This window comes from Aulonocara stuartgranti, assembly GCF_965226115.1.
Source record: "Aulonocara stuartgranti genome assembly, chromosome: 16".
Classification (NCBI taxonomy): domain Eukaryota; kingdom Metazoa; phylum Chordata; class Actinopteri; order Cichliformes; family Cichlidae; genus Aulonocara; species Aulonocara stuartgranti.
This window is the reverse complement of record NC_138952.1, coordinates 1,749,193-1,764,186: the sequence shown is the minus strand read 5'-3', so window position 1 is coordinate 1,764,186 and position 14,994 is coordinate 1,749,193. Positions and strand designations below refer to the sequence as shown.

The 14,994-nt window shown below is 44.0% G+C and overlaps 1 protein-coding gene across 14 annotated transcripts in view; it reads left to right on the top strand.

The window, feature by feature from the left end:
* lrp1bb (low density lipoprotein receptor-related protein 1Bb) overlaps positions 1-14,994 on the top strand; it is a 324,949-nt gene that overhangs the window by 55,076 nt on the left and 254,879 nt on the right. For 13 of the 14 annotated variants that reach the window (XM_082509141.1, XM_082509138.1, XM_082509137.1 and 10 more), the window contains exon 3: positions 4,030-4,528. The exons of the other annotated variant lie outside the window; for it this stretch is intronic. In XM_082509141.1, coding sequence (XP_082365267.1) covers positions 4,438-4,528 — 91 coding nt within the window. In that variant the 5' untranslated portion in view covers positions 4,030-4,437. The remainder of the gene's footprint in view (positions 1-4,029; positions 4,529-14,994) is intronic. 14 annotated transcript variants of the gene reach the window in all.

Below are 14,994 nucleotides of genomic sequence, written 5' to 3'. Positions count from 1 at the left end.
TGCCCCGAGTGCAACAAAAGTGCAATTCACATTTACCTTTCCAGAAAAAATGCAAGTCATTTTCAGCATGATGAGAGTGCTGTGATTCATGCTGCACAATGGCCTGTCATCCCACTGCTTGATTAACAAGCACCGAGACCTCGGGGAGCACCTGTGTATCCTGGCAGAAGACTGCATTCACCCTCCACAACAAGACAGAACCGACCTCCGTTCAGTGCATTTCCTGCTTTTCCGACTAATAACTGTCAGAGGAAACAAAACGCCTGTCGTTACAGATTTGTCATCTGATCTCCTCATTCTCTAAAATCGCTTTTGACTTCTGAGCCGAATCTTGCAGTTGGGAGGACGCCGACGGTATGAGCTGAGGTAAAAACCACAATGGCAGCGATATTAGCCTGGTATTGAACCTGCAACTATAACGGGGTCAAAGTGGCTGCTAATTTTGGAGAATGGCACTGGCATCCAGAGCAAGAGTCACTAAGTGCTGCTGAACGCAGCCTGAGATCTGGCATGGCGAGCGTCAGTGCCATCACTCACGACAGTCAGTGAGAGGAGTTCCAAGGGCAAAACAGCCCACAGTGTGTCACTTCACACAGATGCACGACCCCGATGTCACGCAGGCTGCAGGCTGTGCGACTATGTAGCTGCATGTCTGTGTGTACTTGTGACAGGCGGACAGGCTCCATCCAGTGCTCTATGTCAGGACCTGTACTGCAAGCGAGTGACACGCTATGCATGAGTGGCCTACTAGGCTGCCCCGGCCTCTGCCATTCAGTAGTGCAACTGCCATGAGCTCTCGATCCCCTCTGACACATCTGCACTCGAGCCAAGCCTGCTGGACCACACTGAGCATTACTCCTGTCGACAGGCGCGTACCTCCTTTGTCTCAAATTTGCCACAATGGCATTACATTAAAGCTCGTGTGATTGTGCAGAGATGGTTGACTCTTTCTAATTAAGGGTAAAGGTGAGATGAAGAGGCAGGTAAGTACAGCATATTCCCAGCTAACACAGCTGTAGTGTTGGCGCATATGAATCATTCAGAGCACAAGTAGAGCACTTTATAGCCATCAGAAAAAGTTGAAGCCGCTCAGTCAAAATGTCACCGCTGCGATTCCGAAAGAACGATGCAGTGCTCTCAGAAATGGAAGTAAACAAAAATCTTCCACAATTATTCATCCGTGTGTTTCTCTCTGTTTGGAAAACTGTGCAGTGCTAGCAGTGTGACTGTTTCACATTAATGTTAGTAATGCAACCATTTATTATCACGCTGGATTTTTAGCAGTGTGACGGGATGACTGAGTGAATAAAAATATGTTTTGATGTAACTTGCATTTGGAATAAGAGAAAATGTGGAGACAGCTTTGCACTTTTTCTGTCTGCGTTGGGTCACGAGTAGGGATGGGTATCGTTTAGGTTTTATCCGATACCAGTACCAAACCGGTACTTTTGAAACGCTGCCGGTGCTTAAACAGTGCTCGAACCGGTGCTTAAAGAATGGAGAACACAAACTTTGTCCAAAAACCTCTCATATTCAGCTGTTTTTTTGTAAAAAGATAACAATGTTAGCCTTTTCTGCAGCTATGGGGCATATATGGCATCACTCTTGGTTGGAAGCAGTGCTTAAACAATGGAAAAAACACAGACTTTGTCCAAAAACCTCTCATGTTTAACTGTTTTCCACTTTTTCTTTGGTCATTTTAGCCTTTTTGGCCAAGGTGAAGGGAGTATCTGCCATCAAACAAGAAGACAGCCGCATGTAGCTATGATGATGTTTGCTAGTTCACCTTACATGCATTAATGTAATAACGTGGTTAGCCTACTCAACGTAAATTACACACCAACAACATTAAGCTACTCACGCAGAGAAGAACGGCTGCTGCTGCATCATCATCCTCATCATTTCTGCTACACTGGCAGGGCTAGGGGCCAGGACTCTCCTCTTCGGGTTCTTGGGGATGTTGCTAACTCCGGTCCGATAACAGGCACCACACCCGCAGTAGATGTGCTCGGTGTGAGGTCTCGCAGCAAGCTATCAAATACGGCGCATTTCTCGGCTTTTAAAAAAAACGCTATGCGTCGCCAGGTGTTTCATCAGATTTGAGGTGTTACCTCCTTTGACAGTATCACAGTATCAGCTTAAAGCACTTGTTGCTGCTGAGTTTGCATCTTTTGCTGTGAAGTACAGCCAGACTTTGACCGCTTTGCCTTGGGCGTTTTTAATCTGTAGCTCTGCTCTAAAAGAACCTACGTACCTGGGCCCGCCTACTACGCTTGCAAAGGTAAAATGATTGGCTAGAATCCAAAGTGTGTGACATTCAGGAAAAAAAAGCACAGAAAAAAAGCACCGAAATGTGCGCTGCTTTTCGGTCTGGTTACTACCGTTTATGTCAGAACCGGTGCCCATCCCTAGTCACGAGCTGGGCTTCGTTAGCACTAGCCTTTACTGATTAGCATTGGAACTGTTACCTGTGAACAGTGCATGCTCCTCACAGTGTTACACAACATGCAGTAAATGAATGAATATTACACAGTGAGGCGTTGTGGCTGCACTACAGTGTCTCGTGATCAGGCTGTGCTGTGTGGACGCTCTTCACCAAGCTCTTACTTACACAGCCAGATTTCTCCGAGCACTTTGAAGACTTATGTCCACGTCGGCTCATGCGAATAATGCTTTTAACATGATTTTTTCCAAGAAAGTTACTGAGCTCAGTGTTAAAAGGATCAGTTGCTGCATCTGCTTCTGTTAAAGCTTAGGTACACTACAATGAAGTACCTATGAGTACAATATGTGTACCCACTGCTGATATATTCTCACCGCCTACAACTAAATAAACTTCCTGTACTCCTTCAGTAAAATAGTGCCACCTTTGCACCTGATTCTGGGTTTGTCCTGATTTGTGCTTCATTCAGTGGTCTTTCTTTCTCCCACCACCACTTCTCCACGATGCCACACCACCCCGCTCCTCTGAAATCCCCCACAGTCAGCTCAGATGCAGCATCCATACCAAACAACAGGAGCAGAAATTCTGCGACTCCTGCCAGTGTACCAGCAGACAGCAGCAAGGTGGATAAAATCACCTCCTCACTCAACATTTAGTCTCATGAACAAATCTAAAAGATATTTAAAAAACATACAGCTATCCTCTCAAGCTTATTATCACCAGCTTCTTTCAGCAAAGACTGGAGCGGTTCGACCTACTGTAGTTCACACACTGCAGTTTTCCTGTTCATTGCATCTCTTTCATTATTATTATTTTTTAATTCTAGAGAAACTTGAAAGGAGAACAAATAAAGATTTTGAAAACGGGTATTGCTCTTTGGGACTTCCTAACCTTGTAGGAGCTAAAATAAGAACTACCTGCACATTTGCATACTTTAGAGTTGAAACAAACTTCCTCCAAAATTTCCATCATTAGCCTGTCAGCCTGAATACAAGGAGAGGAGCCCGTTCTCACTCCCGAGGCGTAACATCCCGACGTGTTGAGGAGAGAGGACAGGATAGGTGTGGGAGACTGCAGTGTCTGACCTAATAGAGGTTCGGTCAGTTCATTGTGAAAAACAAAGAACACATAAAATCACATGAACACAGAAAGTTTGGTAGCTATTCTTCACACGGCCTTGCTTTTACTAAGCATCAGTCTCCATGCATGCCTGGAATATGTCACACATTCCTGTTAACATGCATCACATTGGTCCCAAATTCGAGGACCAGCAGAGAGTTCCGTTCTGACATTAAGCCGGAGTAAGTCCTGAATCACTGTGATATACAGTAACGAGGTGCCTGTGCTTTGGATCTATGCTAAACAACACCTCACTGCAGTGGTCTCTTCAGTGCTTTTTGTTTTAGCTGTGTCTGTGCAGTCACTCTGGATGCTTCACCTGAGAAAGGCTCTTATTTCTTCTTAGTCATGCACCTTTTTTCCCCTGGATGTGCTTTTGCATAACTCTGTATTTGCAGTGAAGTCACTGGTCTGACGAGATTGCTCACATCTCATCCTACATCCTCTGACTTTTTCTTCTTTTTAAGGACCCCCTCTGCACCCCTGGACCTCAGGCTGACACCCACCCACTCCACTGACTGCACAGCGAACGGATTTGATTAATTTCAGGCGAGCTGCGCCACCTTGACGGCATTTAATCACTGAGAAAAGACAGGAAACGTACTCATTCCTTATCCCCCTGCTCTCCCACCCCGCCTCTCCTGTCCTCTCCTCTCTCCTGCCGTCTCCGGTGCGTCTGTTCGCTCTGAAAAGCGGCGGTGTGCGTTTGTGGAGGAGCCGGAGGAGCGCTGCACTGTTCTGCGCACTGGTTCCGCTGGACATCACCGAATAACGGCGCTCGACAACCGGGTGGTGGTGGAGGGGGAGACTGGACCCGGACCCGGAGCAGGAGCAGGAGAAGCACCGTGGCTCTTTACAGCCCGCTCTCCGAAAACATGTCGGAGTTTTTTCTACTCGCCTTTCTAGCCCTGTTCTCGGGATTATTTCCGTGCGCCGAGCCCTCGACGGTGTCGGACGAGGAGAAAGGTAAGGAGCCACCGGGCCGCCGGGAATGCGCACCGGGCCGCCGGGAATGCGCAGTCCGGTGAAACTTGGCAGCGCGGGCCGCCTTTAGTGCAGTGTGGGCGCCGTGACGGGCAGCAGCAGCTGGATGTGAATGTGTTTCTGAACGATGGAGAGTTGATGGTCGGTGGCATACCTCACTAAGTCCGCTCGTCTCTGTGTGTTGTAATTGAGGATGTTTCACTGTAATGCCCCCCCAGCTGTTGGACCACAAATAACGATACCACCTGTGCGGTGACCCCCCCGAGCGTGTGTGTTGCACCGCTTTCCCGCGTGGGCATTTTCAGGAACGTTCCCGTGGATATACCGGGATAGACTCGGCGGCTCTGACTGCAGGTGCGTAGCAGTGCTATCCTCCAATGCAGCAGGTGACCAGAGCCGAGCCCGGTGCCGGAGTGCGTGCTGTCTCTCCGGTATACCTGTGCCGTGCGGACGCGCGGCGCAGTGGCTCCGTGCTCGGGTAATGTCGGGAATCATTTTAGGTGAATCTGAATTCCGCCACACAGGCTCGGGGAAATCTAAAAATCCGAGTCACAGAGCAGGATCCCCGAGAGGAACGAAGCTTCACCGAGCAGGCACTGCCAGGATTTTATCGAGTTAAAGCGCATATTAGGCTCGTGCTGTTTTTTAAACAGCTGCATTCATAGACAGGAATTTATTAAGAGTATGCAAGGACGGAGAATTTCTGAAAACCCAAAGGAGGTTATCTTTTTAATTACACAAAATATTTGTGATTTAGTAGTTTGCATGTATTATTGTAGGGTCTACCTTACAGTATAAAATAAAACTGGATTGAACTGAAGTAGTTATCCTTATAGTCAAACATCAACTTTTACTGTGAACCTTTCAAAACTCCCATTTCAGTACTTACATGTTGAGTCAGGGGCTGATTGCATTAATCGTCCCCCAAAGACAAACTGTGGTAAGTGTAACATGCAGTTGTAAGGAACATGTTTGCATGCCCATCGATTTGTTGTCAGTGGACATGATTGCTTCATAGTTCTCCCACTTTCTGTTCCCCAGCAGACACATCTTTGTCAGGGCTGCTTTGCTTGTTGTGAGACCTTCACGAAGGAGACTCATGAGCCTGCCTTCCAATCACTGTAAATCACCAAAACCAACAAAAAACCAGCTACCTTTCTCTGCCTCCTGCTCTGTGAGGGTGGAGGTGGAGGTGTGGCTTGAATCAGAGTAAAAACAGGTATCATAATGGCTCATCGAGCTGCTATAACAGTATTTAGAAGGACAGCAGATAGGATGGGGCGGACTCATAGACACAAAGGTTCCAAATTTACTTTCAGAGAATCCGAGTTGGAAAGTTGGACCCTGTATCTCTGTGTGCTGTCCTGCTCCATTTGTACCCAGGATAAATGGGAGCTCTTGTAGCTGTGTCTAAATGGACGGTAATGATAATAGCGTTTCATTTTTCTTTCAACACCAAAGCTGGTTTTTATCCTAATTAGTCTGAAATTAATTTGCTTTGTGGTAGCAGCGTTGTTACTTTGAATGCCAAGTAGTGAGCCCGTGGTTTTCTCTGCATGAATAAAAGGCATTTCCAGAATCATTCCTGCAATGGCACGGGCTCTTTGAAATGCTTCCACCTTGTTTTTCCCCTTTATCGCTCGCGCCCATCTAACATTGAGCAGACTGACCTGATCGGCTGGTGTGGCAGTACGCTGCTCATCTAACAAAAGGACAGGCTTGGAAATTTGGACACACCGCAGCACTACCTGTCTAAAAAGAACCCAAAAACCTGGATGCCATGCACTGACCTCAGCGCCAGATAAGCATCACCAGCCACAAACAGCTCAAGGTTGTTTGTAACGTATACCCTATTTAAGAGACGATAGTATAGTGCAAGGCACATCCACTAATACGAGGGAGGCTGCCTTTAGAGGCTAATTAAGTGAGATAGCCAGATACCATCGCAGAAGTGTATGTAAGTGCCCGTGTGTGTGTGTGTGCAAAGGCAAGCACCAGAATCACGATGAGGGAGAAGTCATTCAGCGTCTGCATTATGTGCAGCTCGTTGGCCAGCAGAGATAAGGACTTTGTAGATTTTCTCAGTTGTGAGCTCCTGAAATGTTACTGTCTAAACACTCATCATTGGACAATAAAGACATAAAACGTGTGACCAGGATGAATATAGTGCTGAAGGGCACACTGTAAGAAATGCAAGATAATTCTAACATTTTTGGACCATTTGAGAAACAAAAGCATGTCTTCGGCATCCTTTTAAGTATGTTCTCATTATTAAATCATTGTAATATATTTTTATTTATTCAGAAAAAATTTTCTTCCTTCTTGTACATTTTAAAATATTGCTGCAACTATGAATATACAAACTTATGCTTCAGTATATTTCTTACTTTTTAACTTTTAGTGTTTAATGACTCTAATTCTACTGAACTGTTAAAGCCACAGCGTGCTGCATCAACTGTGCAGGCAGGCGCAGCTTTTGTCAGGCTGACGGGTCGATACGAACAGCGAATGACTCAGAAACGAAGCTGAAAGCCTGTAAAGCTCCTCTCATCTTTTCTGTATGCATGTGAGACTGATAGTCATCGCTCCAAAATGCTGAACTGTTTTCACCTCCACTGCCTGAGGTGACTCTCAGGGAGCATCGTGGGCTTAAGATGATGAGACAAAGTTCCTAACTCTGAAGTGCTGAAGCAGGCAGAAGTGGCCAGTATTAGCACCACGATCATGACAGCTCAGCTGAGATGGTTAAGGTACGAGAAGGCACAAGAAAGTCTGCCAAAGAGGACCGCGTACGGCAAGAGCGCCAAAAGAGGAGGCTGATGTAAGCACTGCTACCTGCAGTTGTTACCGAAACGTTTTCACGTCGAATTGCACGACTCGTTTCGAACTGCTCTGCTAGACCTCGCAGGATTATGCAGAGGCCATTTGCTAAACCACACAAACATATCAGTAACCTCAGGAATCTGCTCCTGCTCAGGCACAAACCGGAGGAAGGCTCCAGGACTGATTAGCAATTCCAGAGTTCACAAAAATAAACTTGAGACTGAAAGTGTGATGTACAAACTTTATCTGTAACCGTGCTAACAAAAACAGGCGGGGAGGAGAACATGAGTGCAAAAAGCAACCTTGCAGGAGGGAACAGTTTAATATTGTACATTCACACATGAAGGTGGGCAGACAGGTACACGTGGCGAGGATAGCAACACATCTCAGAAGCAGAAATGACGGAGGCCAACCTGAAGGGGCTGATTTGGCTGTAGCGGCAGGAGCGACTGTGACAGGAAGCCGAGGGTTAAATAATGTAGGGTTACAGGAACTGTTTGAAAAATGTCCGCCCTGCTTAATGTCGCCTTTGTACCCTTACTCATTCAACAGACAGCTAGGACACAGTAAACTGTGAGTGGACTTTATAAATGGATATTATGTAAATCACTTGGTTTTAGCACCTTTAAACAAACAAACAAAATAAACAGACATGTTCCATGTTCTCGTTGGCGTTCTGGAAGCTGGTGTTATATGAAGATCAGGGTGTTGTTTTTAGGGGAGAAATATTAGATAGAGACTAGCAGGTGACCTTCAAAGGTTGGACCAAATTCTGTTTTCATAGCTGCTTTACGTCTTTTTCTGGAAACCATTAACACTAGAAGAGGCCTCCAGCTGCGAGGGCTCCTTTGTAGCTCAATTTTCTGTCCACATCCTGTTTTGACGAGGCAGCAAAAGCGTGCAGCTCAGCAAGCGGGGATCTTAAGGACTGAAATAACCTGCAATCACCTGACTGCTCTGATGATTTAAGAAATCATACTGGTAAAAACATAAACACAGACGCAGTGTGCCGTCGAATGCATTAGCCTGCGCTCTGTTAGCCAGGAGACATTTGTGAAGTGGTTACTGGCTGCTGCTGTTGTTGGCATCCATGAGTTGTGCTTCAGGTGCTTTTTGTTAAGTATTGCTTCATAAGTTTGTCTTGGCTAGAAAACCAGACAAGTTGTCAGAAAAAGCCTGTCAGCTCGTTACGTCTGCGGAAGGTCAGATGCAGGTATATATGAGCACTTCTTCGAAACCTCTGTATTTTCTTTTTCCTCCCAGAAGTCCTCTAAACATCATAGTCGTGGCAGGATTTTCTGAGGTTTGTTTCAGGCAAGTGCTTAGACTGCACTTTTGCAGGGTGGCATTCAGTCTTTTATGAGCTATGTAAAGACATTGAAACAGCTGACACATCTATCTGGTGATGTGAGCTAAGTGCTGCTGTCATTGAGCTCTTACATCTATCTCAGGGCAGAGGTGAAGCATGGCCTCGAGCTACCGTCGAATTCAGTGATCCGGCCCCGCACGCCTCGTATGGAACACAGTTATTGAAGGAAGCTGTTAGATTTTTGCTCGTGTCACCTTTAATATCAGCTCTCACAGTCTTAATGGGCTACAATTGAATAAGTAATGCAGTGGGCTCAGGTTGTGGAAGCCACTGGCTGTAAATTGACTTGTAGCATTGATTATCAATGGGAGGAGGAGCTAGATTTCTGACCCACATGATCTGTTTTGGTTAATGTTCTGGGAAGACTTAATTATGTGGGTGGCATGGGGTTTGATATTAGATTTTTCCAAAATGTTACATAATTTAATAATAATAATAATAATAATAATGGATACTTTATTGATCCCCATGGGGAAATTACTTGTTTTTCTCTGCATTTGACCCATTCACTCTGTGAAGCAGTGGGCAGCCCACTAAGCAGGCGCCCGGGGAGCAGTGTGTAGGGACGGTACCTTGCTCAGGGGTACCTCAGGGTAGCTGTTAAGTGGATTCGAACCGCCGACCTTCCGATCATGGGGCGACCACTTTAAAAGGTGAATATTGAATATTGAATCAGCAAGTTTGTCTTTAGAGAAATCCCCTGATGCTGGCGTTGAATCTAAGAACTTAACTCAGCTGTATACAGATATGGTTCCTCTTATAAAAAACTTCTGAATGAATTATTAATGCAGGAAAGCATTACTGCTTTATTGCCAAATATGCTAATGAAAGTAGGGCTCATATGAGCAGTAGTGGGATACGCTGCTGCTCTCATAAGTCGAGTTAAGTATGAGGTCATCAGTAGGTGACAGACACGATAGAACACATCATAAAATGAAATGTAAGGGTGAGGTAATGTACTTTTAACATGGAAAAAAAATCTATGCACCAATGAGACCATCTGCTAAAATGAACAATGAAACAGGGATGTGTAGCTTTGACCAGCTGTATAGTAAAGGTTAGAGTTAGTATGCAGCTGAGTGTGGAGCTCAAGGTCTGAGTTAAGCAAACGTCTTTCTTGAGGTATCCTAAGGGGTGAAAAGTGCCTCCATCGCAGGCTAAAAGTATGTCTGTCAGTTTGAAAGGGTGAACAGCTAGCTGGATGGAGGCAGCACCCTGAGGAGATACAATTGTGTGCTCAGCATGTACAGACGTTCAATGCAGCAGCGGTGGATTCTTACGCTGTAAATCATACTGTTGCCATCATCGAGTTCCTCCATTATGTCTACACGGGCCTACAGGAACCACGGCGTGCTTTGTTCGTTTGACATCATTTGGCAAAATGCATGAAAAAACGAGTGCATGAGACAAACCTTTCCCTCAGTGCTGAGATATAACTGGGACCTTTCACTACAGAGGATGTATGTGGAGCGCTGCTCAAATATGACGGAGGAAAGACCCGTCAGCATCACTAGCTCAACCCGACACTTGACAGGCTGATATTATTGTTACTGATTTGTGTTTAGATAAAAACAACGCTCTCGGATTCACTATTGGCATGCTGTTAGCTAACAGCTATATATTGCACACATGTATCCAGAAATGACAAATTGATACAGAAAATGTTCTTAGTATTACAAACTATTTAAGATGATGTTGAACTATTTTATTTTTTGGATGTTTGAGGTCTTACAGACGAGAGCATTCACCATGTATGGAGAGCTATGTCCTGTTGGTTACAGATGTTGGCATATTTGTGGTACAATCTTTTCTGAATTATTAACTTGTAATATGAATAATTAATAATATGATCTCCTGGTTAACAAACAGCTTCAACAAGATTTACGATTTGATTTATCACTGTACCTGGGCAGAGAATACTTCTTTTTCATGTTAATACCATATCAGACATTAACAGAGTCAGCATGTCACCAGAACTGCTATTTACAGTATGTTTCGATACCAAAATTAAAAAAATTTAGTATCTTTTAGTACTGTGGATACATGAAAGCATGTACAGAGTAGGTTTGTCAAAAAAAAAATTAGACTGAAATATTATATCTATTCTAAAATGACAAATTATTATCAGATATGAAATTCATTTGTAACAGCACCGAATTACTGAACAAATTATGTTTTCTTTAATATATTAGTGTCATTTATATTATTTCAATTAAAAACTGAACTGAAAAATTGATTTGGATTTACTGAAAAAGTCAAGTAGTTCTATCCAACTGTGTTGAGTAACTCAATTTAGTGCAAAAAATGTCTAATTTTGTGAGGTAAAGACCTACAATAATACATAGAAACCCCAGCAATCAGACGACCCCCTATGAGCAAGCACTTTGGACAGTGGGAAGGAAAAACTCCCTTTTAACAGGAAGAAACCTCCGGCAGAACCAGGCTCAGGGAGGGGCGGGGCCATCTGCTGTGATTGGATGGGAGTGAGGGGAAGGAGAAAAGAGCCAAAGATTAAAATAACTCAGAATTAAATGACTGAGTGAAAAGAGGTGAGAGAACTCCTGTGAATTTCACTGTTTTACTCTAAAATCTTGAAATTACTAAACAAAGAGGTATTGAATTGACTTTGACATTGAAATAACAGACATGACTCAAGTAATCTTAAAAAATTTATTTGTTTGATGAGTACACTAAAGAGGAATATTTAAAACCAACAATAGTGATATTTCATTTTCTTTTAGTGCTGGTTAACTTAATAGCTTTTCTCTGAGTCAGTTCAATGTTTTAGTAAAAGTTAAACAAGCGTCAGACAGTTTCTTTAGAGTTACTTAACACAGTTGTGTGGAAGCCTTGACATTTTTTTAAAGTTAAAATAAAAAACAACATTTCTTCTCACATCACTGCTGCATGCAGGCAGGTGAGCAGCCCCTCCCCTCACTAGCAGCTGAACACGTGAAGAGTGGTGCAGCAACACGAGGTCGGTAAAGCTCCCGTTTCAACTGCACCAAAATATTGAACAGTTGTAATAAATGTTAACCTGGGTGGTACATGCCAGGTACGCGATGGCTGTTTCAGCCATCTGTTTAATCAATGAGCTAGCATTACGATGCTAGCGTTGAAGCTACTCAGCTGACCACTAGACAGAAACAGTGGCAGGTTACCTTAGCAGCTCCATCAGTGCCGAACCAGGACAAATGGCTGTAGATGAATACATTTACTCAGACCAGTATTATTATAATCATTATTTTTAGAAAGGCTGATTAACTTTCATGGTTTTGAAAATAGTACTGAATATTTTCCGGGTGTCGGTATCAAGTTTGGATCCTACTTTCGTGACGACTCTGGAATAGACCGAAGAACAGCGCTTCACCGTGTCTTAAAAAAATGTTCTGCACAAAGAATTTATTTCACACACAGAAAAAGAAATCTGGAAAAAGGGTCAACACCAGTACTCCCGACCAATCTGTAGGTCAGTAGAGTTGGTGTCGAGCTCGGCGAGTGGCAGCGGTGGCGGCCAGAGGACCAGAGAGAGGGCTGCTGAGGCCTGGCCGGGGACTCTCTCTCCCAGCTGCCACCTGGCACAGGCCGAAGGCTCAGGGCCCCATCATGCAGACTTGGCTCAGAAAACCAGAACAGGGGAGGGATTCATCCATCCCCCAACAAGCTTCATTCAGCAGACAAACCTAAGGCCAGTTGGTGATGCTGCGCTGTGTCCTTCTTAAAAGAGAAATTGGCACATAGAGTAATTAAGAAATATTGAACCACTGAGGTGTTTCATTTTATACCTCTGCAATAATCCATATTTCTCCTTTATGGCTTAAAACATAAAATGCTTATGCAGAAACGGCTAACCAGATGATATTTTGTCTTTTGCCTGATTTGTTTTTCAGTCATTTTCACAACCCATTGCCTTAAAGACCTGTAGCATAGCCATTAATGAATACGGAGAATTAAATGATCTTTAGTGACGATCCAGGACAGTGCACAGTGTGAGACATTTACATAGGGCACCCGCTATTTATGGTTTCTTGATTAGCGTACGAGCTCAGCAAAGGCAAACACACACACACCAACATGCCAGCACTCGGAGAAGCACATGCATATACACAAATTAAGCCTTTCTACAATGAATGTCTATGACCTGTCTGTGTTGTGGCTGCCTTCCCTGGCAGAGCTCACTATGCTTCAATCCAGTTAGATGGAGGATAGAAAAGGAAATTATTGGCGTCGTTTTCACGCCTGTGTGCAAAGCCGTGAGTGGCTACATCAAATGTGCAGCCGGTAAAAATTGTGGGCCTGCATTTAGGACATGTACAAGTCAGATTTTTTCCCTGTCGGTTTGGCGTGTATGTCCAAGCTCTGCACTCCACCGAAAGAGCTTTTTGGGACTAAAATATTTGCGAGATTGCCACAAAGTGTGAATAATTTAATGCACTTTAATGGCACGGAGCACGAATTGAAAATCCAAGATAAAACAGTGCTGCTGCCCCTACCTCCACCTGCAGCACGAGTCGGTGTCTCTCTACAGCTGTGATGCTGTTGGCCCGCAAGGATTGAGTTCAGTTTTGTGGCAGCACTATCACTGAGTTACTTTGTGTTAAAATTAGATTGCCAAATGCATCACCACCAGCTGTCATCAATCTGATTCAGTATGATCCCCTAACATGCTTCCGAGTTGCTATTGATCTCTGGTCTCTGGCACCCTCCTTTCTCTCACAGCGTTGGATTGGGAGACCTATTAACTGCGCTCCCATCAATCACAGTTCACCCATGTTTGTTTGTAGAAGTCTTTGATACGATTAGAGGAGTGCTCTCGAGCTCATGCAGGGTGTTTTTTTTCCATTTCCATTTCTTGTGTCAGCTGGTTTGAGATGCACGCAGTCACTCCCTCCTTGCTCTAGTGATGTGTCTCACTGCTCCGGAGCAGAGACCAGAGATTAAGCACTTGGGCCTCAAACATGTCGGCTGTCACAGGTATCTCTCGCTGCTCAGTGCCTGATAAGGGCCACTTGTTTCTGAAACAGTCAATGCCAAGAACAAAACCCAAGAGAAATAAAAACCCTTCTGGACTTACTGAGATTTAATATGTTTCTCTTAGAAAGCACGTTCCTGTGATTGCTTCTGTGGCCTTGTTCACGTCAACAATTGAAGTTTAGTGCAAACATTTTTTTTTTCCTGAAAAATAATTGGATTTTTTTTGCTGATAGCTTTTAGATTTATCACACCTTTCTGTTTCATGTTAGCTTTGCCTGATTTTACATGCATACGGTGCAAAAACCTGCAGTTTTTAATAAGTTATGTCGCGCTAAGTGTTTTACCAACAGTCTGCATGAGAAATTTAAGACAAAGAACGAGAAGCTGTGAAATTGTTTGGAAATGATTTTGTGAAGAATGCACTTCTTTTTTAATTTTTTACCAAGGACAAGAAAACACAGTCGTGAATAATCGTCAAACCAGGAGAGATATCAGGCACGCTCTCACAGCCTTTAAAATGATTGAAGTATTCTCTCGATCCTTAGGATGTGGGTTGTGTCAGTACGAACGTCTGTGATATAGTAAAGAAATTTTGTCCACAGATGACGATAAATAATCGTTAAAATTTGCTTTTGTTTCAAGATATTAAACATACACAGAGCTTGAGCTGAACACATCAACGCACATTAGCACATTACTCAAGAAGCAGAGAAACAAAAACCAGCTCTGTCATACGATAACAAAGGCAATCGCACTCACACGTCTTATTCACACCTAGAATCAGTTCAGGGACTCTGCTCCACCAAACCTTTTAAATGTGGACCTGGTAGGAAATGATAACCACTTTCAAAATGACAATCATCCAGACTTCAAACAAAAAGAACCAGGAGCTAAGTTCATGTTTTATGACCGAGTGAAATCAGATTTAAATGAGAAGAACTAAGAAATAAACGTGTTTGTGTAGAAAACGTGTGTGAGTGTGTTGATGATGGAGCATTAAAAAGGTGGAATTCATCATGTCAGAGGAGGCGACTGGAGAAACATTACGTTGGTGTCGTGGTCATGACACGAAGTAATAAACCCTTTGCTTTGTTACAGTCACAGAGGTTGCTGAGGGGGGGACATGACCTCTGTTGTATCCTGCAATTGTGAAGAAACTGGTGCTTTGTAGTGTGTTATTTCCCCGTCCTCTGTATCATCCTGTCTTCCTTCTCTCACCCCAACCAATCACAGCAGATGGCCCCGCCCCTCCCTGAGCCTGGTTCTGCCGGAGGTTTCTTCC